The sequence below is a fragment of the Mytilus trossulus genome, chromosome 2, assembly GCF_036588685.1.
Source record: "Mytilus trossulus isolate FHL-02 chromosome 2, PNRI_Mtr1.1.1.hap1, whole genome shotgun sequence".
Lineage (NCBI taxonomy): Eukaryota > Metazoa > Mollusca > Bivalvia > Mytilida > Mytilidae > Mytilus > Mytilus trossulus.
Genome location: NC_086374.1, coordinates 38128667 through 38152937, shown reverse-complemented (window position 1 = coordinate 38152937; position 24271 = coordinate 38128667). Strand labels below are relative to the sequence as shown.

The following is a 24271-nucleotide window of genomic DNA, read 5'->3' as shown; positions in this document are numbered from 1 at the left end:
TTCCTATTTATAGAAAAATGTATCATAATATTATCGTCGTATTGCTATATTTATCATGTTTATCAGTTAACTTCAGAAACAGTTAAACATGGATTTCTTTGGGATCGCAACAATTCCAGGATGGCTCGTCACGATCCTATTATTCTTCATGACAATGTGTTTGTAAGTATCAAGTATAAAAATCTACTTTTAAGAATTATGGCTTTTTAACAAGTGCATTCAATTTCACCTTTGAGTAACGAAGTGATATTAAACCGCCCTGTTACCTTAAATTTGTATATGTGTTTTCGGTTGCTTTAAACCAAAAAATGTTTAATCTATCGTGAACTGTTTGTGTAACTTCGTTACTAATTGCCAGTGCAATACAAAGTGCTCAGACAAAGTATTTTACAAACGTGTACAGTTTACTTTGTTATGTCTAGGTTACTTATTGCATATGCCTTATCGATATAGCCGGTACTAGACATATCCTTGTGTGTTTAAACGCGGAGTTCAAGTCAGCTCTAGATACGGTTTTCTTAAAAAGAACAGTCTTCATCACAAAACCAAAACAAGACCGTCTCTTCTACTTGAAATTCATAACAGTCTTAATTCGGCGTACGGTGCTTCTGTGATAATTGGTAGATACATTCCTTGGAAAGTTATCATGTATAATTGTTTCAAACTACGTAAGGTTTTGTTATCAAAATAACTGTTTTTAATATATATATTGCTAAGTAGTTTTTTTGTTTTGTAGGTACTCTTTATACTGCCAAACATTCTTCTGGAGATTTGGTATTCCTGGGCCTAGGCCAACTTTATTCTTGGGAAATTTTATGCACTATATAAAAAAGGTCAGACGCAATGTTTCTAAATAAATCCTACTTATTTCAAATTTTTACGAATAGGACGAATGAAAAGAGACAAAATAGGTGAACGGAAATCTTTTTACAAGTGTATATGGACACAGAACATTTAAAGCTAGAGCTTTGGGTGATATGAGCACCCATCAAAATACGATGGCCCGAAAACATGAACATATTTAGTCTTTAGTCAAATTAGTGCGCTTCATATAATAATACCCTTGAACAAATCCGATATGGAGTTAATTATTTATCAAAAGTACAAGGATAATAACTTAGTACACCAGACGCATGTTTCGTCCACATAAGACTCATCAGTGACGCTCAAATCGAAATATTTATAAAGCCAAACAAGTACAAAGTTGAAGAGCATTGAGGATCAAAGATTCCAAAAAATTGCACCAAATACGGCTAAGGTAATCTATGCCTGGAATAAGAAAATCCTTAGTTTTTCGAAAAATTCAAAGTTTTGTATACAGTCATGGTCAAATTCGCAACAACAAAAAAAACCGCGAACTTCATGTTTGCTTCGCCTTATTATCAAATATTTACAATTGCCTAATATCGACCAATTATATCGAGATGAATTATGAAAAAAAAATTATGATTATGATATAAGGTAAGGTTGAAGGTGTTTTTCTTTCTACGGACATGCTGCATTATTCTAAACAAAGTAAAGTATTCCTGTTCAGCCTAGTATAAATAAAACGGATTTCGTCTATTGTAGGGTGTGTTAAAAGCAGACATTGAACTGGTGGAGAAACATGGGAAGTTTTTTGGGTATGTTTAACAATTTAATATTGCTATAAATGAAGATGTATGCCTTCGTGTGACAGCTTTTTTCGATTTAACAAATTGTTTTAGATAGAACATAATGAAAGTTTGCTATTATACCTGTTAAATACTTGAAACGGGAACTGTTAAGACATTTGACATAAAAAAAAGTCTTCAAGAAAGATACCAATTTTGCAAAAGTAGTCGAGGTACGTCTAAAAGTTTGAAAGTCGTGAACAACAGGGTTTTATTTTTCAACACAATGTAACAAAAGGTTATAAAAGATAAACAAAAAATCAATCAATTGTTTTGTATTTTCACACCGATTGAAAGAAATATAGTTTCTGTTGTGATCTACATGGAGAATGACACGGATAAATGTCTTTCAAAATTCTCGAATCGTTTAATCTCATGATTGAAAAATGATATGCCTAATCCCTTAACGTTACATTGTAGGCAGTATTTTGGAAACATGTCTTCATTAATGGTCTCTGATGTTGATATCATAAAACAAATTTGTATTAAAGATTTCTCAAAGTTTCCAAACCGGCTGGTATGTATTGCAAGTAAACACGCAGTGAAAAGAGAATTAATTATTGGTGGTTTTTTTTCTTTCAACCACACAAAAGATGGAGTCAAGGTGCATATATCAATGCGCATAGTCATCATTATATCATCATTTTTTGTCTGATGAGAAAGATTTATACTTATCAATCGGTGTTTGGTTATTCATACATATTTGTATTTGGATTACCTTATACGCTGTATTTGGCAAAACTTTTCGGAATTTTGGTCCTCATTGGTCTTCAAGTTCGTACTTAGTTTTTCCTTTTGAACTTTTTTGGATTCGAGCGTCTCTGATGAGTCTTTTGTAAACGAAACGCGCGTCTGGCGTATATACTAAATTTAGTCCTGGTATCTATGATGAGTTTATTTGACAACTCGTGGATATGAGGTATTTGCCTGTATGTAAAATAGATTTAATGTGAAGTTGATGAAAAATAAAAAAAAATGTTATTTCTAGTCGGCAAATACGTGCAGTCAATTCAAACAGGAGCTAACGAATTCCAAGGTCTTCCCCCGACCATCACGTCTATGCAAAACGATACGTTAAAAAAGGTTTTATGTAACATGTTTGTTTGTTTTCATGGTGATAAAGATTAGAACACAATGTTAACTGCTGTATCCCTATTTTTGACACACTTACCTACTATGTCTGTTCGTTTGTTCACACAGTGTTGTCAATATAATTTAATTGTATGGGACTATCATACAAGTGAGAGGTTTGGTTAGGTATAAAACCATGGTTAATCCACCACTTTTTGGTAGCTTTATGCATGATGAATACAAATAATACTAAGTTTCCTTTTTGAATTTTCCTCGGAGTTAAGTATTTTTGTGTTTTTACTATTTCTACGTAAGAAAAAAGCATGTGCCTAGTCAGGAATATGAAAGTTGTTATCCATTTGCTTTTAATTTTGCCATTTGATTAGTATTTGATTCGGAGTTCAGTATTTTTGTAATTTTACTCTTTTATTATATATTGAAAAGGCTGAAGGTGATAACAATGATCCATACCTAAAGGATGCCGTGTCAATTGCACGTGACGAACACTGGAAGTTTTTGAGATCATCAATTTCTCCTACCTTTTCTTCGGGGAAAATGAGACAGGTTAGTAAAACAGAATTTACAATAATGTAAAGTTACTTAAGATTTATTATGCAATAAAGAACACATTTTTATAGCATTTATTTCCTTTGCCTTTTTTATCACATCACAAATTAAGACTGACAGAAGATAAACAAAATATAATTTATGTTTATTGTATACTACTGATATATGACAAAATAAACTTAAATTAAACAAAATTCGTAAAAATGTTTACAACCAGTAATTTGAAAAAAATATTTGAAGTTGAAAAAAGTAATGTTTAGGTAGTTGAAAAAAGAGACAGGGTAGTAGATTAACAAACTACATATCTGCCTGAAATGTTTATATTATGACACTTTCCATTAAAATATCGGTATTCGTTTCGATTTGAAGCGCTCGACTGTTTCTTTAAAGTCCTAGGTTATGGATTTAAAAAGGTGATCACCTGACCATGAACACCAAACATAATAGCTAAAATTCATCTTAGGTCAACTTTGCTGAAAATGTTTTTTTATTGAATTTATTATTCAAAATTCTTAAATGTATGATTTGCAGCTGCTGTCGCGTTTAAAGATAACAGTTTTCTTTTAAAAAGACTTCATTGTATAGTTGACTTTACATTGAACTAGAGATATAGGATCCTACATATACGGTTAAGTCTGCCTCACATCTTGACTTACATCTAGACATAATTGACAATGAGGGTTGGTTGAAAACAAAACTTTACGATAAAAGAGAAGATATCTACTTCCCAATTGTGAACTTTCCCTTTCTATGTAGCAACATTCTAGCAGCGCCTGTATAGGTTGCACTTTGTAAATACAGCTGTTGCTCAAAACACGCCTCTTTTGGGGAGAAATTGAATATTCATAGAAAATTAATCCTGTTTACATACTGGTTCCCAGTTATGCTCTCTATGTTCCATATCGCAGAGACAGAACTTGGGAATGTTAACAGTAAATAAACACGTGCATATTGTTTACATTGAAATCTGTTGTAACCTTTCATTTGAGGTAGGGGTATTTAAGAAAATTAGTGTTTAAACTCTGAGAAGTTGATTGCATATAAAGGTTGAAAATATGCCGCACAGCCCTATATTTTGACCTTTGAAAAAAATTGTGGTGCATATGAACTTTCAATATTAGGATAAGGTTTTTTTCAAAACTTCATAGTAAAAGTTGTACAGTTTTAGCCGTAAAAGGAGTTCCTATGGGAAATTGCATTGTCAATATTTACAGAAATGCAACCTATACGGAGTATATGCTCCCAATTGATACGATATTCCCGGGCTTGTATTTCCTATCATGATTTCCTTGATAGAGGATTGCTACTCACAAGGAAGCGTTTAAACCAAGAGTTGGTTGACCGTTATGGAATAGTAGTTTCACAGATGATATCAGATATGTTCGTTATGTCGTAACTTCAATACCCTTTCCCTTTTCATGAATGTGACCTACTTAATTCGACTATTTACCGGATTTGTGATAACATAAACAACACGACGGATGCCACATGTAGAATAGGACCTGCTTATCCCTTCCAGAGCACCTGTGATCACCCCAAGTTTTTGGAGTGGTTCGTGTTATTTAGTCTTTAGTTCTCTATGGTGTGTCTTCTGTACTATTATTTGTCTGTTTGTCTTTTTATTTTTTAGCCATGGAGTTGTCAGTTTATTTTCTATCTATGAGTTTGACTCTCTCTCTGGTATCTTTCGTTCCTATTTTTTATCCTTAAAACATTTTAACAGAGGGTTTTGGGCATAAAACAAAAGCTGGTAATGAATTGAAGGCTCTCCGTCATTCCTGTGACTATAACAAACCACTAACAGTATGTTGACAAGTTATGGTGTACAACATTTTAAAGCTCACGTCATAAGTACCTTTTGCATTTTCTTCTTTCATTATGGAAGGGATTATATAGATTACTCGCTTTTAGTAATTAAGAATAGAAAGCGTCTTTTTGTAACTTCATCGAGGGGTAGAAGCGTTGACCGAAGTACATTTAGTATGAAGCGCGAAAATTGCCTAAGCAAGAACGAGAGATTGCAGAGTAGCCAATCAGAATCACGTATTATAATGAAACATACATCTATATAATTATTTAAAAATAAAAATGGGCGAACCAATTATTTTTTCTTTCAAAATAATGTAAAATTTCCCCTTTATTTGTAATATCAAGATTTTACTTTCTCGTTAAAAAAATTAAGCTAGACTGCCACTTAAAAAAATAAAATTGTAATATGTGAATGATATATTTCTCAGATGATGCCCTTGCTTCAGAAATGTGTTAATGACATGATTGAAAAAATGAGAAAGGATACAGAAAATGGAGAAGTAGTCGATGTGTGCAAGTAAGAAAAAAATACGATTAGTAATTGAAACCCTTGAGAAAGCTTTTTTCTCTTTTTTTAATGACCCCGAAAAAGATGGGACAGTGGCGGAGGAGTAGGATTATATGTTACTTTTATCCATTTGAACGTTCTTCCGAACGTCAAATTGTAGGTACATTCTAAAATGTGTGTCCATTCTCTTTCCTCAACCAAATGTGTTAATGAAACTTATACACAGTGTATTTTACAATAAAACACGTCTACAGTTCTTTAGTCATGCCCTTTTTTAACGTGAAATGTAGAGGGTGACTCAACTAATTGCCATGGAAACATTATCCATTTATTTATCTATAAAGTTGTATATATTTGTCTTGCATGATAATTAGTTATAGAAACATTGTTCGTTTCCTTGATCTATTGTTTTATAATGACATGTTACGGATCAAGTTTGAAAATTATACTTGTCTGCTGATTTTATGCAGAGTTATGGTCCTTTGACTGTTAAATTGAATAAGTTTTTTCTACTTTTTTTCGTCATGCTTGCAGATATTAATTCTAAAATTGGCAAATCATTTTCTATCATGACAACTTAAAGATCAAGTTAAATTATTTCCAACACAATGAATTTTAAACTGAAATTGGAGTATTTATGCCATGCAATACTGACAAAATGCTTGTTGTAAATTGTCTTTATATAAAATTTAACTGTGAGATGATTTGGAGGAGTCATTTTTTAACATCAATACAGACAATATACAGATGTGAAGTGTTTTAATTCAATGAATTTTAGTAGGTTTTTAATCGATTGCTCGATTGTTCGTAGTCGAAATTTCCATACCAGGCCGAATTTAACGTCGTTAATCAGTATGGGCTTGCATGTTTCTTATCATGGATACAATCAATCGAAAGAAATAGTGATGACTATATTTCTTTACTTTAGTTAACCCTTGCAGACCTTTATTAAATAAACATTCTTTAATACCGGAATATGATTGGTTAACCTGAACGAAACATGCTAAATTAATGATGTACAATGACAAATGTTATATTGATGTCTGTTTATAATATTCTTTCTCGTATATTAGCGAGCAATATGCTTATTTCAAATGTTACACACTCGACACCAAAAGTATGTTGATAGGTATGGCTGCTTTTGTCCTTGTCATTAGCTTCAACTCCAGAAATTAAAACTGCCTTTTTCTACAGGTACTGTGGTTCGTTTTCAATGGATGTAATAGCCAGTACAGCTTTCGGTATGGACGTAGATGCCCAAAACGATCCAGATAATGCGTTTATCAAGAATGCGAAGAAAGCCTTCTCATCTGGGTTCAAAAATCCAATGGTACTGCTCATCAGTGAGTAAATACATCTATTATAATAACATCATTATTATCTTAAAAATGTGTTTGTTATTGTTCAATTGTTGTATTGTGTTCTACAGACCACACTAGATAGTACATTGTTTTAATGAAACATCCCCTTTTGTTTATCCAATGATATTCCGTCCGTTTCCCTCCAAGAATATTTTCTTTCCACTTGGATTTTGAAATAGCAGATAACAATCATTCTCGATATTTAAAGGCATGTGCACATTTTGAGATTGATATGTTATTCATGTGTAAGACTTTTAATGTTGTATAAATAAAATATGTGTTTAATCGTATTTACGGATCTATTTTTCATAAAAAGACTCTTTTTGTTTTGTTTTTTTTCCAAAACCGACGAAGTCGAAGGGGAATATAGGATTGAAATACGTCCGTCTGTCTCTCTGTCTTTTTTTTCCCCTCATGCTTGACGCTATTCATTTTATAATTAGTATATTGTTTACTCATGACAATTTGTTGACCAAGTTTAAATTTTGGTTCGGTCTAATGATTTTGTTCAGAGTTATGGTCCTTGAAAATTTAATTAAATGATCAGTTTTTCACACTTTTTCCGTCATTCTCGAAGATATTGACTTAAAATTTGTTTAATTGTTAATATTATGACAAATTAAAGATAAACTTAGCATTTTGTTCCAGTAGAATTAATTTTATACCGGTAGCGAATTATGTATTGCCATGCAATACTCTCGGAATGCTTATTCAACTTTGCCACATAAGGGGATATAATTTGAATAAAGTAACTTTTAAAAAGAATGTTTTATAAATTCATCTACTTTATAATGTAGGAAGAAAACGAGTTAAGAGACAAAGTTTCTTTGGTATACCACCGCAAACATATTTTGGGGTTGTATATTGCTAACATATTTTGGGGTTGTATATTGCTAACATATTTTGAGGTTGTATATTCGAAGACACATTTAGTTTCCGAACAATAACTTTAGTTTAAGTGTATGGATCTTTTTAAAATTCATCAAAAGGTTTGATATCACAAAAGGAAGGTTGGGATTATTTTTGAACGGTCCCAACCGGTTAGCAATTAGGCACCAAAAAGGGACCCAAAACCAACATTTTTATAGATTCAGGACATTAACTTGTGCATAAGTATTGTGATTGTTCTACAATTGTACCACAAGGTTCAATACCACAAGTAGACAGTCAGGATTCATTTTTTGGGGTAATTGCCCAAACCGTTCAGTATATAGGGGCAAAGTAGGGACTAAATCAAGCGTTTTTTCTAGTTTTCCTGAGAAAATAAAACTTGTGTATTGGTGTCTTTTGAATTATACCATTAATGAAACATCTCCCTGTACGTACGTCCCCTTACAACAGATTTATTCCTTATTTAATTTTCAGTATTTTTTCCGTTTACAAGAAGATTGCTTCCATACTTAAAATTATCAACAATGAGCAAAGATATGGCGAATTTTTTTAACTCTGCTGTCAACACTGTTATCGAAGAAAGAAGGTCGGAAAATACGGTAGGTTTTGACTGCTGTTATTCTAATAAGAAATTCGGAAAATACGGTAGGTTTTGACTGCTGTAATTCTTATAAGAAATTCGGAAAATACGGTAGGTTTTGACTGCTGTTATTCTAATAAGAAATTCGGAAAGTACGGTAGGTTTTGACTGCTGTTATTCTAATAAGAAATTCGGAAAGTACGGTAGGTTTTGACTGCTGTTATTCTAATAAGAAATTCGGAAAATACGGTAGGTTTTGACTGCTGTTATTCTAATAAGAAATTCGGAAAATACGGTAGGTTTTGACTGCTGTTATTCTAATAAGAAATTCGGAAAGTACGGTAGGTTTTGACTGCTGTTATTCTAATAAGAAATTCGGAAAGTACGGTAGGTTTTGACTGCTGTTATTCTAATAAGAAATTCGGAAAATACGGTAGGTTTTGACTGCTGTTATTCTAATAAGAAATTCGGAAAATACGGTAGGTTTTGACTGCTGTTATTCTAATAAGAAATTCGGAAAGTACGGTAGGTTTTGACTGCTGTTATTCTAATAAGAAATTCGGAAAGTACGGTAGGTTTTGACTGCTGTTATTCTAATAAGAAATTCGGAAAATACGGTAGGTTTTGACTGCTGTTATTCTTATAAGAAATTCGGAAAATACGGTAGGTTTTGACTGCTGTTATTCTAATAAGAAATTCGGAAAGTACGGTAGGTTTTGACTGCTGTTATTCTTATAAGAAATTCGGAAAGTACGGTAGGTTTTGACTGCTGTTATTCTAATAAGAAATTCGGAAAATACGGTAGGTTTTGACTGCTGTTATTCTAATAAGAAATTCGGAAAGTACGGTAGGTTTTGACTGCTGTTATTCTTATAAGAAATTCGGAAAATACGGTAGGTTTTGACTGCTGTTATTCTAATAAGAAATTCGGAAAATACGGTAGGTTTTGACTGCTGTTATTCTAATAAGAAATTCGGAAAATACGGTAGGTTTTGACTGCTGTTATTCTAATAAGAAATTCGGAAAGTAAGGTAGGTTTTGAATAACTGTTGTCTTAGAAAGAAAATATTAAAGCATGGTATGTTTTGGATTACTGATATATACTATAGAAAGTCACAGTTTTGAAGTATTACATTATACCACTTTTGCAAATTTATTCTGATAACATTATGCAACGTTTTTAAAGGAGAAAATATAAATAATCATTTCATAAATGCAATGAGGACATCTTGATATCGAGATTGCTAAGTTGGTTACAGAAAGAGGTTTTCTTTATTCCAAGAGTAAAAATACATTTACGATGGCAAGCACTCACTAATTGTACTCTTAAATTTTCTACAATATTGTTCAATAACATGCATCTGATGTTTTTCTCTCTATCATATAAAAAAGTGGTCTCAACATTGTTCATAATCAACAAATCGCTATTTTGTAGTTAAAGATACAAATTGTTGACAGAATGTTAAATATAAGTTTGTAAAACTGGTGAAATAAACCAATTACTGTTTATAGATTATCGTTGATTATCTCAACGAGATGACCAATGATAATCTTTTTATCGCTATTTTACCTATGACGACGTTGTCAATTTCAATGTCAATTTCGTTAACAACGCCACGTGGCCTCCCGGAGTCCTTAGTTTCTAGCGATAATTTTTCCATATCAATCGGGAAGCATGATATGAAAATTATCACAAAAAAGATCAAAGGAAAAATGCACAGAATAGCGATAATTAACATCATATATTGTTTTATATTTGCATATAAAAGCATCCTGTTCTTATTGTGGATGGCCGTAAGATTACCTTTATTTTTTAACTTCTATATCGTTTGGTATCATTTTCAATCGTACCACATATTGTTGTATAGGAATGTGCTTATATATTATTCCTAAAAGCAGCTATTCTCCCCTTATCAAGCAAACACTTAGGTCGTTAAGAAAAAGGAATGAACTTCTATTTCAGAAAAGACAAGACTTATTAGGACTTATGTTAAACGCACATACAGACAAAGAAAACAATGAGGAAAATATAGAATTGTCATCTACAACTGTAAAAGATTTCAAGAAAAGACGTGAGTACATTCGTTCATACCATCAGTTAATATACCATTAGATGATACAGTTCATAAAAGGAGATATAAACTACAATAAAGAAACTTTTCAGACCAAATACATAAAGACATATATTTGGGTTTTATAGGAAAAATACTGATTTGTATTACTTGGTCCAAGATAACATTTCTAGAAAGTTTGTTAAGCATCCACAATCATATATTAAGGGTGTTGTTGAATTATGTTGTATGCACCGTAAAACTCCAGTCTTCCGTCCAATTATCTCTAAATATAACACATTACTTCGCCATTGTGAGTTTGAATCCCGAATAGATCGTAGAAACGTGTTTTAAAGTTCAATGTGACAAACATAAGGCGAAAGATGTGTCGTCATCTGTTAACCAGATATTATATAAAGGTCAACCATTCATGATGAAGTCCACAAAGTTTAAGAAGGGGTGAGTTTAACTTGACCACTTGGAACTCTTCTGTTAACAGCTCCCTTATAAGCAGCAACCATCTATAAGGGATACCAGGATAGGAAATACACGTCCTAGATTATAGTATCAGTTAAAAGATACATATTCCATTTGCAGGCGCTGTTGTAATTTTGCTACATTGAAATTGAAAGTTCAAAATTGAAAAGCTGGAATCATTTCCTTTGTCGTAAAAAGTGTTTTCAAATGACCCTCATTATCAACTTCTAGATGTAAGTCAAGATATCATGCAGACTTAATTGTGTCTGTTGTATCCTGTATCTCACGTTTTATATGCTAATTGCGTTCAACAGAGTGACCAATTGTTTTGTTGTTTAGTAAGAAAACCTTATTTTAAAGCGGAAAGCTCACATAAAGGATACTGCTAACTTTTTTCCTTTCTTTCTAAGAAGTTCCTTTGTGTAGACAGACTCGTGTGAATAGAGGGAAAAGTCGGCAAGGGTTGGTTCCCATTACAATGCCGACTTTTTGTTAAAAACACGTTCTCTGCAAACGTTACAAATATGTTGTCAAACATCTTGATAATATAAATTTTAGAAAATTTTGTGTTTGAATCAGAGTGATATTTTAAAACGTACCATTAATCCATTTTAAGACAAGATACTCGTTTTAACGTAAGTCATCAAATAAACTCAGCATAGATAACTAACTTTTGTATATACTCCAGACGCGCGTTTCGTCTACAAAAGACTCATCAGTGACGCTCGAATCCAAAAAAGTTGAAAAGGCCAAATAAAGTATGAAGTTGAAGAGCACTAAGGACCAAAATTCCTAACAGTTAATTTTGTGTTTTAGTGTTGAAAGAAGAATGCTTGTGAAAAGAGTAGAACAGTCAAATGTTTTACTAGTATTGCAAGATAAAAAAAAAAACAATATTTTGAAGTCATTATTAGAAATAAATTAATAATAACGCATCAGCACTTTCAGATTTGATTAAACTACGATTAATTAAATGTGATATTTAACCGAATTTGCTTTCACTTAATTGATTTGTCACTATTAAACAACGGTATACCACCGTTGCCTTTATTGAGTATTTTGAAAGACAAGTCACAAAATTTCAATCAGCAATAGTTTTGTTCCTCATCGGTTAACAAACCCACTCTATTTTTCTTTTAAGAAAATGTAATGATATTCTTCTATACATTTTTTCAATTACAACATTTTATAAAATGAGTTTTGTTCGTGAACGATTTACTCCCACTTACCAGTTATTCGCCTTTACTTACTAAAACGCAATTTTATATCTATTTATGTAAAGCATTTATTTTCGACCGATTTTAACAGTTTTTGCTATATTCCATTTTTAAAAGACATTAAGGAGCAATTTATGAGACTTCAGTAGCATTAGTAAACGCCCATAAGAGTTGTTCACAATATCTTAGTTTTGTGTCAAAAAGATTTCACGTCCTATGTGTCAAAATGGTATAGTATGTAATTTGTATTGCAGCTCTAACAAACAACGAAATATTAGCAAATAGCCTTATATTCTTTTTGGCTGGATATGAGACTACTGCGAATGTGTTATCCTTCGTCCTGTATTGTCTAGCTTTATATCCAGACTACGCTGACAAGGTTCGACATGAAGTGGCTGATAACATTGGAAAGGTAGAGTGTGAAATACAATTTATCGGTCGTCCCTCCGTCTATATCACTCTGTTCAGCTCTTAATATTATTCCGTATCATGTCTTTGTGACGTCAAATACGTTGACCCGGACATATCAGCGACGTCATAATGTTTGAACCGACGTTAATAACTTTGACCCGAACTTATCAAGTCATCTTTTGTGTGCTGGTGAAACAAAGAAAACACTTCCGAAACACGCAAATATAGCCCGATAAATCGATTATCAGATTATCTACATATTGATATTGTAAAATATCAGCTGCTTGGCATTATATGAAGGCTTTTTGATCTCGTTCGCTACACTCACTCGACAAAAAGCTTCATATTATGTCTCGCAGCTGATATTTTACGATATCTACATGCAATTAACCTGATAATCGGTACATATGAGAACAGATTATATTTATATTGTAATTTGATGATGTTAATAATGCCCGCGTCACACTGTCCCGATTCGATGGACACCCGAATGCGAAAATTGTAAGTTCGTACGAAGTTGGTCTCGATCTCGTTAAAATACCAAAAAGTGACCGAAGCAAGTACGATGAATAACGAAGTCTGTACGATGGTGCCGAAATTATATACGATAGCAAAAGATGGACATACGAAGGTTAACCGAAGCCGGTATTTAAGCCTCATATTTCAGCCGAAGCCTACACGATGGATAACGAAGGCTATATGATGAATTACGATGATGGCGCGATAGCCATACGATGTCCAAAAGACGTCGTGTACAGCTTACTATGCAATTAAATTGTGGACACTCTAAAACAAATATGCTTCAAAAGATTTTAACCACATTTGGTATATTGTTCCTCCTTGTAATGATCTGACATTTTATACGTTCAAGGCCAAAGGTCAAGGTCATGCAGATGGACTTGTTTGTTTCTCCTTGAAATAGCATAATACACAGGAAATTGGATGCTCATTTTTTTACCTGCTGGTTCTAAAGACAATATTAAAATGTGTGCACTAGTCTGAAAATCACCCATAATTATGCCCATGTTTACTGATCTATCTTAAAGGTAAGGTAATGGGTTCTTTGATCCCTTTTATTCCAAAAGAGCTATTTCAAGGAGAATATCATAATAATATAGGCAAAAGGAAGGATGTGGGGAAACCAACAAATGCGGCAAAATATGACATATAGAAACAAAATGGTTATGGAGTAAACATTCGTGTGACAACAACTCAGATGATACATAAAAAATCAGAATAATGAAGAAAAGATTGGATTCCCTATATACATGTACCTGCAGTGTTGGTGTACGAGGCGCGTTTATGATTTTCGTTATAATACTTGATATGAAAAATTGACAAAAAATAATATTTTACTTGTAAAAGTAAATCCTGAGCCTGTAATAGCTGCTCTTCTTGTTCCATTTGAATTAATAGAAACAGCCCTGTCGCCTTTCTTGTTCTCATAGAATCATATGATATGAGCTCCATGTTTTGTGAACGTCTTTCCTAACTGTCGTATTAGACTGACCAGTACATATCGCGCATGGCACTTTAAATGCATTTTAGCGCGAAAATTAACTTACATTGAGCTGGATTTATTGCCGTCGTAGTTCCATCTTGGCGCCTTCGTACTTTTATTCGATGGCAAATCGACGGGATTACGAGGTCTTCACGAAGTCGTCTTGCAATCGTAAGACCTTCGGATAGCTTCGGGATTCCTTCGTGTAGACATCGTAATGTCAAAAATGCCCGATGGAAACGATGGAAACACGAATGCAATACGATGTTTAAAGATGCATTCCCGGTGACATTACGATAATGAGGATGGTGATACGAACTCAATACGAACCCTCAACATCGGACGCACCTTCGGGGATTTTTTAACATGTTAAAAAAAAAGAAGAACCCTTCCCGAAGTTGTCCCCGAAGGCTAGAAAAAGTGGCCGATGGTTCTGCGATGGTTAACGATGGCACTACGAATAGCCCGATCTGGATACGATTAGTCCCGATTTTGAAAATTTCCATAATCGTGTTGCCATCGCCGTAAAAATCGGGACAGAGTGACGCGGGCATAAATGAATATCTTTTTCTCAGAAAATTTCAATTAATGAATATAGTTATCAAAGGTACCTGGATTATTATTCATTACGCAAGACGCGCGTTTCGTGTACATAAACTCATCAGTACTGCTCAGATCAAAATAGTTAAAAACCAAACAAATACAAAGTTAAAGAGCATAATTTTATATATACCATTTTCCATCGGCCAGCGCAAAAGTCTATTGTGAAATATATAATGTAGAGAATTAAGTATTTTGGAAAGAATGAAGTATTTTTTAATAAAAAGACACTTCTCAAAATACTTCATTTCACAACTCGTATACACCATTTAAACTTCCCATACATCGGCATTGCTGAATGTATTTAAGATAACATCGCAAAGTTACTCTTTTGTGATTCATATTTGAACAAAGTGTATAGATTATCTGCTGTTTTTTCATCATGACTGTTACAAAATGAATGAAAGCGATAAGCGTTTTAGAAGGTTTTTGTATTGTTAATTTAATCTGTATCATTTTAAAAGGGTTTTGAATTCTTAAGGCCGTTGTGTTGTATGTCTGTTGTGTGTTTTGACACAGTTTTGGCTGCAGAATCCGAATTATCGTCAAATAAGTTTAATATGTCTATTTGGGTTGTTCACTCAATTATGTAAATATAACAGAACTATGGAAAAAAAACTGACGTTGCGAAGTAAAGCTAGCTGTAACACCTTGTTTGGTTAAACATTTTCGTCGGAAAATGCAAGTTGGAACAAGTAAGGAATATGACAATTGTTTTAATTTGTTCCGTCGGTACATAATAATTATAGTTGGATTGTTGTCAGTTTCTAAGCCTTCCAATTTTTTAATTCTAATTTGGTTTTGTTATTCTATTTTATATATGATTCAATAGCGTCAAATTTATAACGTTTTATTTTCATTTTTTAAATGTTTCAAGTGGCAAGTATTAGTTTTTCTTTCTCGTATTATTGACAAGATAATGGCCATAGACTGTTCCGCCATTTATAGCGTCCATAATTTATGTTTTACAGAGCAAGGTCGATGGAAGCAATAATATATTCTCAAAGCTTTTTTACTTAAACCTTTCGTTTATTAAATGTAATTAAACAGATTGATCTGTACATTAACATACTTATTGTTTGAATTACAGGAGAAACCAACATATGACAACGTCTCAAAGCTTCAGTATTTAGATATGTTTGTTTGTGAGGTCCTCCGACTGTATGGTTCGGCTGCTAGGTAAATATAAAATTCATGGTAAAAAATCCTTGCATCCACATCACTTGAACTGTGGTGGATAGATGTTCTTTTTTGACAATCATACCACAAGTCCTAACTTTTGTTATTATAGCCATTTCACAAGACCTCGTGCAATTAAAGACATTTCGTTTCCAGACGATGACTTTAGTAATGTGTATGGATCTCTATGAGAAGAGTCCAAAATTAACACTTTTCTAATTCTTTGTTGATATTGCTTAATTTGCAACCATTTTGATTGGGTTTAATTTACAATCCGTCAATCTTTGTGTTCTTTAACACACTGATTATAACATTGTTTTTAGACTTTTGATATAAGACCTGGTTTTAAAACTGTTTCTTATTGAGGTCCAAAACTTATCAAAATTTTTTTTTTTTTAGTTTTTGTTATATGTTGATTTATTTTAGATTTTTGATATTGGACCATGTATGTTAATGTCAATTTTCCAACTTTTAATCTGTAGAAGTCGATTTCAAAGTAGATTAGTCAAAAAATATGTATTATATTGCCTGTACCAAGTCAGGAATGTGACGGTTGTTGTCCATTCGTTTGATGTGTTTTATCATTTGATTTTACCATTTTATTATAGACTTCCCGTTTTGAATTTTCCTCTGAGTTCAGTATTTTTGTGATTTTACTTTTTACACTTAAAAGACTATAACATGTAATATGATAATAATTGTATTTCATATCTTCAATGTATAATGTCAACTTTTATTTCAAATAAATAAAACTTTTGTCTTTTTAATGTAAATTTAGTTATAGGATATATTCTTGGAAAGCTTTTTTAAAAATCAAAAACATGGCAGAATTCGACGATGATTCCTGTAGGCAATCAATATCATTATCAGTATAACTGTAAATGTTTTTAGTTGCAAAAAAAAGTCACAATAAACTATGTTGGAATAGCCTGTAGGCTTCAAAGATATACATGTTTGTCTCATATTTTCCCAAATGTTAACTTTAAGGTTTAATCGAATAACAGAAGAAGATATAGAAATTGGTGGATATAAAATACCCAAGGGGACTGATATCCAATTTCCAGTTGGTGCCATTCACAGAGATCCCGATTTATGGCCTGAACCAGAGGTTTTTGATCCTGAAAGGTAAATATATGCACATCTTCACTGAATACAGAAAGGTATGTATAACAGATTTTTAGAATAGGGTCTTGTCGTGCGTAAGCCATTCTACAATTTCATTAATAAGATTGTACAGGTGTATGTTTTTGTAAAATACATCTATAATTATAATAATGTTTAATTTTCCGTTGATGAATTAAGGATTGTTAAATCACTATTATGTTGATATAGCTCTTCACTTTTTTCAGTTCTAACACATCAAAAAATTTAGTTTTTGAGACTTCCTGGTGAAGTTGTCTCCAGGAAAGCTTGTCTGCCGCATAAAAATTCAGTGTTATTTTCAATTTATTTGAATACTACTTTATGATCATTTCATATGGCATAATTTAGGGTTCTTTACTAATTTGAATGGCGGCCATTTTGCTTGATCATGACTGCAGCTATTACAATATGATTATATATGCCCCTTCAATAAAAATAACAATTTACCAAATCCTTTGCTGTATTGATAGTTTGTACGCATATAGGTGAATTGTACATGTTTTTTAGCGTTCTGTTTGTGTATAAATGAACATGGTCTACCTTGAAAATTATAGCCTTTTTAGTTTGAAAATCGTAACCGTAGTATAATTGCTATATAAAATAGTGAAACCCGTAGAAAAAACAAGGTTCGAAACAGAAATCAAGATACAAGAAGACATTGTTTATGATTTGTCTGCATATATAAGGAAACACCTTGAAGGTTGATTTTATAGTTAAATAACTTTAACCTACCTGCTTTCTTAACGTCATATGAAACGAGTGGGTGGTGAAAAATAATGTTTGTCCAATTCTTGAACCAATGCATGTATACATCATAAACTTAGTCCTTTGTGCACGATTTTATCATTATTTTCGCAAATATATTATGTAATCGTCAATTTTTTTTACACCCTGTTTGTTATGATTTAACAAATATGGCTGCTCATTAAATGTCGTTTTTTGAAGCTGAGTTTTACCGATTGTCACCTTATAGTAAACAAATCACAAAAGCATGGGTATTGAGCACGTGTTTAACATGTATAATCAGATATTTGTTTATTTCAATGACAAATCCATGCGTATTGTGATCACCGGATTTTTACGAGAATGGTTACGCTCGGGTCACTATATGCATCCGTAAAATATGTCGGCGAATTGCTTCCTGGAAGCAAGCAATTAAAAATAAGTAAACCTCTTCTAAATGTGGACAAATTAAAGAATTTTCCTCAGAAAAAGTATATGTTTATAAGTTGTAAAATGAAAACTATCCATTTAGTTATAAAAACATATGCATATTTGTTTTTAATTTGAGGTTTTTTATGACTTAAATTTTTCGGCCAAATTATTTTCGACATTCCCATTTCGTAAAAAGTCAAATTTTTAGCATTTGCCTTAGAATTACACAACATTTTTAGTAAATATCCGCCAAAGGCAGTTTTCAAAGACATATTAGTTAGATCCATGACGTAAAAGGACTGGATAATCCGCAAATTTGAGAAAATTTATGTTTTCAATCTTAGACTAAGGGAAGTATCCAATCAAAAAGGACAAAGTCATGTGGTGCAAATCATATAAATAGAGGAACCTTGATTTTGCTATTTGTGATTTAACAATACCTGATGGTGGAATCATTGTAACATTATAACATACACTCGCGAATCGTTAAAAAAAACAATTGATTGTAGTTGAACATAGGTATTCTGAATATAAATGTTATCAAAATCACATTTATACTTAATAGGTTCACGTCAGAAAACAAGGAGAAACGTCACCCATATGCGTGGTTACCATTTGGTGTAGGTCCTCGTAATTGTGTTGGTATGAGACTAGCACTTACAGAACTTAAAATGGCTGCTGTTACCATAGTTCAAAATTTTAACGTTGTAAGATGTGATGAAACTGAGGTACGTATGTGGTGTTCTTAGATATGTATAAAATGACAAATATACTGAAATCCGCGGAAAATTCAAAACTGAAAGTCCCTAATCGATTAACCAAATCAAATGCTCAAACACATCAAACGAATGGTCAACAACTGTCATATTGCTGTCTTGGTACAGGCCTTTTCGTCATTAGAAACTGGTGGATTAAACCTAGGGTTTTTTTTTATTACAAAACAAAGCCACTTATAGCATAATCTGAGTGGTTTCTGAAATTAAATTTTGTCAATTCAGAAAATAATCCATTTTGCAAGAAAATGAGCCGAAAGACTATTTGTCTCATTATTTGTTCTATGTTTTTGTTCTATAATATTTAGAAATATGAGAAAATATATACGTTTGCAGAATTTTTATTCAGAATTAATGTTTTTAATTCTAATGAAACTTCAAATATATGAATCATGATATGTATAGATATACTTAGTAAATCAATATATGTCAAAGACACAGCAACCCATTAGAATACAAATCTGTTAAATGAAAATGGACTTCTACACCATATGAGTGTTTTACGTCATGTCAATGTCAAGTAACATATTAAAAAAAAGCAATATCAATTTTTTTTATTATAGGTTCCAATCACATTTCATAAAGGTGGATTTATAAAAGCACAGAATGGTATTAAACTGAAGTTGGAGAAGAGATAGACTGGTTTTTGTAAAAAGTTACAGGGTGTTGAAGAAAAGATAGACTGATATATGTAGATGGTTACAGTGTGTTGAATCAACAAATATATCTAATGTTTTAATTATACCGTAGAACAGTTGCATACTTTTATTGTATCGCTTACGACTAATGAAGTCTTTTATATCAATAAAGCCAATATATAAAATGCTTTATTAATATTAAAGAAGGCAATGCGCCAGATGACAGTTGAATACAAAATCGCAGCCTCCTTAAAGTAGTTAAAAACAATTCATTCAAACATTTGAAGATTTGCGATAATGTAGTTCATATCATGCTTTTCTTCAAAACCATAATAAAAAATATGATTAATTGGAACTTTTTTCGAGTTACAGGTTATGCAAAACTGTCAGATTTTTTTGTATAGATTCGTAACATTTTTGCAGCTTAGTAAGAACAATTTATTCAATATGCATGCTCAGGGAACGCCTTCCTCAATCTAATTGGCCTTTATCTGACTTGATATCGCAGTCAATGGTATATACATGATGTAAATCTACAATAATAAAAAAGCAACATTTGATTACCGATGTTCAATATTCGTATCCATTTTGAATACAAAAGAAGAAGAAAGTCATAAAGGATTCGCATGAACTCTATACAGGGCGTGTATACATTACTGTCCACTCTTATCTAACCTTGAGTAAAACTGTAATATACAGGGCGTGTATACATTACTGGCCACTCTAATCTAACCTTGAGTAAAATTGTAATATACAGGGCGTGTATACATTACTGGCCACTCTAATCTAACCTTGAGTAAAATTGTAATATACAGGGCGTGTATACATTACTGGCCACTCTAATCTAACCTTGAGTAAAACTGTAACAATGTGAAGTCGGAAAGGTTATTGATGTTGTGTTTTTTGTACTGCTGTTTCTTATTTGTCGTCATTTAACATGGCACTGTTAGTTTGTTTTCGGCTTGAATATTACTTTGATGTCCCTTGTTTCTCCTTTAAATATCATATGATGATACTGGTTGTCTTTGATGTCTTTTTGGTTCTCCTTTACAGACTGTAAGATGATACTGGTTGTCTTTGATGTCTTTTTGGTTCTCCTTTACAGACTGTAAGATGATACTGGTTGTCTTGATGTCTTTTTGGTTCTCCTTTACAGACTGTAAGATGATACTGGTTGTCTTGATGTCTTTTGGTTCTCCTTTACAGACTGTAAGATGATACTGGTTGTCTTGATGTCTTTTGGTTCTCCTTTACAGACTGTAAGATGATACTGGTTGTCTTGATGTCTTTTGGTTCTCCTTTACAGACTGTAAGATGATACTGGTTGTCTCAAGTGTTGTATCTACTGCAGTCGGGTTTCTCTTGCAAAATATTTTGTATGTTTTTATTACATTATAAATATTTTTAACATTTTGAAATTAACATAGTAAATAGTGTGTTAAAACTACATAGTTAGGTAATTTATAATTTCATTTGTGAAATTGTATTTACTAATTGATCTAAGTTACGATTAATCAAAATGCAAATAGGATTGTATGTCATGTAATACTGTTTATAGGCACTACTTTATTAAAAAAAAAATCAAATGTCTTATACAAACATGAAAAAAAATCTTGACCATTCCACATATGTAAAAATCTAGTATTCTAGGGAGCCAGAGCGTCACATTAAGTTATGATTTCTCTATAAAGTCACAATAGTATCACACCACAATGACTATTATGAGTCTTATATTGTATGTCATTATAAAATTATTTATATAAATAATATTTTATTTCTATTTATTTTTTTATTTTTTTTGGGGGGGAGGGGAATATGGATCTAGCTATGATTCTTTGGTTGAGAAAACTTGAACAGCTAATTATTATGCAGAAATGCATTTCTCATTCCTTAATTCACCTGACAGGAATTATGTTTAAAGAACAATAACGTTCATTAGTGGGGCGAGTTGCTAAGGCCTTTAATAGTTCAGCGGGATTTAATTCTTAATCCAGTGGGATTTAACATTACCGGTAGGAAATTATGGAGAACATTTTTGAACAATATGATTTCTTTATCGACAAAATGTGATCATTTGTATTGGATATAATTTTTTATTGCATTTTTCAGCTTTATCTTTTCCCCCCTCTAAACATTGTTTGGCTACATGTGTATGAACAAAACGCAAGGCCTGTGTTTCACTCACAAGGTCAAATTCTGAGAATTGTCAAATCCTGAAATGGGTTGATTGAAGGGTCATTATTATATGCGTAAAATATTGATACACAACTTAACGTATTTCCATAAGTTCATAGTTTATTCAGTGATGTCTGTGTATTGCTGTTGACGGCATCTTATAAAAAGTGCAAGTTCTTAATCTTTTTGACAAATTTTGCATCGAAGGATATCACTAGTCCATCCAAATTGATAAGATGTGTGGCCAAAAAGCAATACATAACCTTACTTTCAACATAATTTTGGTTTTGGTCAAATATGTCCTTCTCCAACGGGTTTTTGGGGACGATTATTCAAAATCACAACAATGTCTCAAAATAGTAATTTTACGCTATCATCGGGCTTTTATAATTTGATAACCTGTTTAATATCTAGTATTGATGCACAAGGTGCTATACGATCAACCTAATGTAATTGTATTATGTTCATCTCAGTCATATAGCTCTTAGAGTATGTATAACGATGGGATTATACTTTGGTGTGTGCGTTTCTGGTACAGAAATGCGTTACGGATGCACCAAAATTTAAGTGTTAAAGTTTTCATAATGCTAAAAGTTATTTCTTACAAATACTTGAACGTACTGCCGTAAATCAGGTAGTGATGTTAGTAATTCCTTTCAAATTTATCTGTTCTCATGTACTAGTAATTAACATTTGAATATCCCTACATTATACATTATAGCAATTTGCTATTTCAGATATGATTGGTAAAATAAAGGTAATAAATAGTATAACACTGTTCAAAATTCATAAATCGATTGAAAAAATCAAAACAAATCCGGTTTACATTGTCTTATTGGGGCCTTTTAATGCTGACTATGCGGTATGGGCTTTGCTCATTGTTGAAGGCCGTACGGTGACCTATAGTTGTTAATGTCTGTCATTTTGGTCTTTAATGGGTAGTTGTCTCATGGGCAATCATACCACATCTTTTTTTTTATATTACAAATTATAACTGAGCGACACATCAAATATAAGAGGCGAACTACGATACAACAGAACCACACACAGAAACGATGTATAAAATATCAATGGCCATTTTCCTGGCTATGTACAGGAAAAACATTTTAAAAAACATTGTGGGTTGAACTTGGTTTTGTGGCTAGCCAAACTCCGCTTTTTTTGCAATGTTAAATATAACATTAAAATGACAACATTACATGACTGGGCTGCAATACCAATAAACGGGAAAACATATAGGACAGAGATACCCACAAATAATACCTATCAAAAGGCACCGGGTTTATAATTTAATAAACCAGACGCACGTTTCGTCTATACACAAGACTTATCAGTGACGCTCAGATAAAAAAAAAAGTTTGAAAGTACATAATTAAAGATACGTTGTGCCTAATACGGCTTATGTGTTCTGCCTAATATAAGAGCTTCCTTAGTATTAAGAATAATTCGTTTTTTTGCAAATAATAAATTTATAAAACTGACTACATTGATATACATGATAACACCGAGGTTTTAACTAACCACAGAATAAAAACGAATACATAGAACGATTTTTGTATTTATTCGTATTCTTAGATCTATCATTTGGATCACTACATAAAGAGATCTATTCACCCGCGTTTTTATAGTGTCGAAATTATAAATTGCATACACAAGCACACGTATTTATTAATTGTAAACACATTCTATGAATATTTGGTGTGGCTTAAGGTGGCACGGTAGTATTTCCTGGCCATAAGGGATAATGATAGCCTATTTAGAATTTTCACCACTTTCTAACACTGCAAAAAATTCTACATTCACAGTTAACTGAAGTACTTTCATTTTACCATTCAGAAATGAATTTGGATATGTACCATGACCGTTTACTTTTTTTGCTATTTTTAAAATCCTAAGGCCACTAGTACTTTTAGGTCTTTTATGGTGCAGTGAATGCAAAATTTTAAAAAATTCTCAAAAATTCATTTTCATCTGTATATAAAATTATTTCATATTTTTCTACACCTGATTCATCACTCAGTTTGGGAAAGTATGTTCAGTTGATACTGTATTTTTTATCCAATCACACTGTTTAGATACATTTACCTAAGTAGGGTACACAAAAGAGCAACCTAAATTCTGGAAAGCAAATACTACCGTGCCACCTTAACCAAGACATAACAAACTTGAAACCAGTCATGACACCTATGATGCATAGACTTCTTATTTTGGAACATATTACAATAAAGAATACTAGTCTGCACTCATTTCTTACCAAAAAAAAATGAAACATTACATCCCTACCCCATCTGGCAGATTTTCACTTTTTTTTCATCTTACCATATTTACTTAAGGAGTGAACAAAACCCAAATATATGATGTTTCAAATCAACACAGAAGTTAAACATGATGATTCAGGAGGAATTAGTGGATTGCCAACTCTGTTTATGGTTAATCTGACTGAAAGAAACAGTTTTAGCACCAAATCATGAAAACTGGTATTAAAGTCCATTCCACATTTTACAGCATGCCT

General features: G+C 32.3%; 1 protein-coding gene across 1 annotated transcript; it reads left to right on the top strand.

Moving 5' to 3' along the window:
- Window positions 1–20144, top strand: LOC134707155 (cytochrome P450 3A24-like). Its single transcript, XM_063566697.1, has 14 exons — window positions 1–162; window positions 737–833; window positions 1570–1622; window positions 2073–2169; window positions 3168–3287; window positions 5528–5616; window positions 6802–6950; window positions 8334–8458; window positions 10403–10511; window positions 12439–12596; window positions 15787–15875; window positions 16863–17000; window positions 18739–18901; window positions 19510–20144. The coding sequence occupies exons 1-14, from the start codon at window positions 89–91 to the stop codon at window positions 19582–19584; spliced, it is 1536 nt and encodes a 511-aa protein (XP_063422767.1). The 5' UTR covers window positions 1–88; the 3' UTR covers window positions 19585–20144.
- Window positions 20145–24271: the final 4127 nt, after the last annotated feature.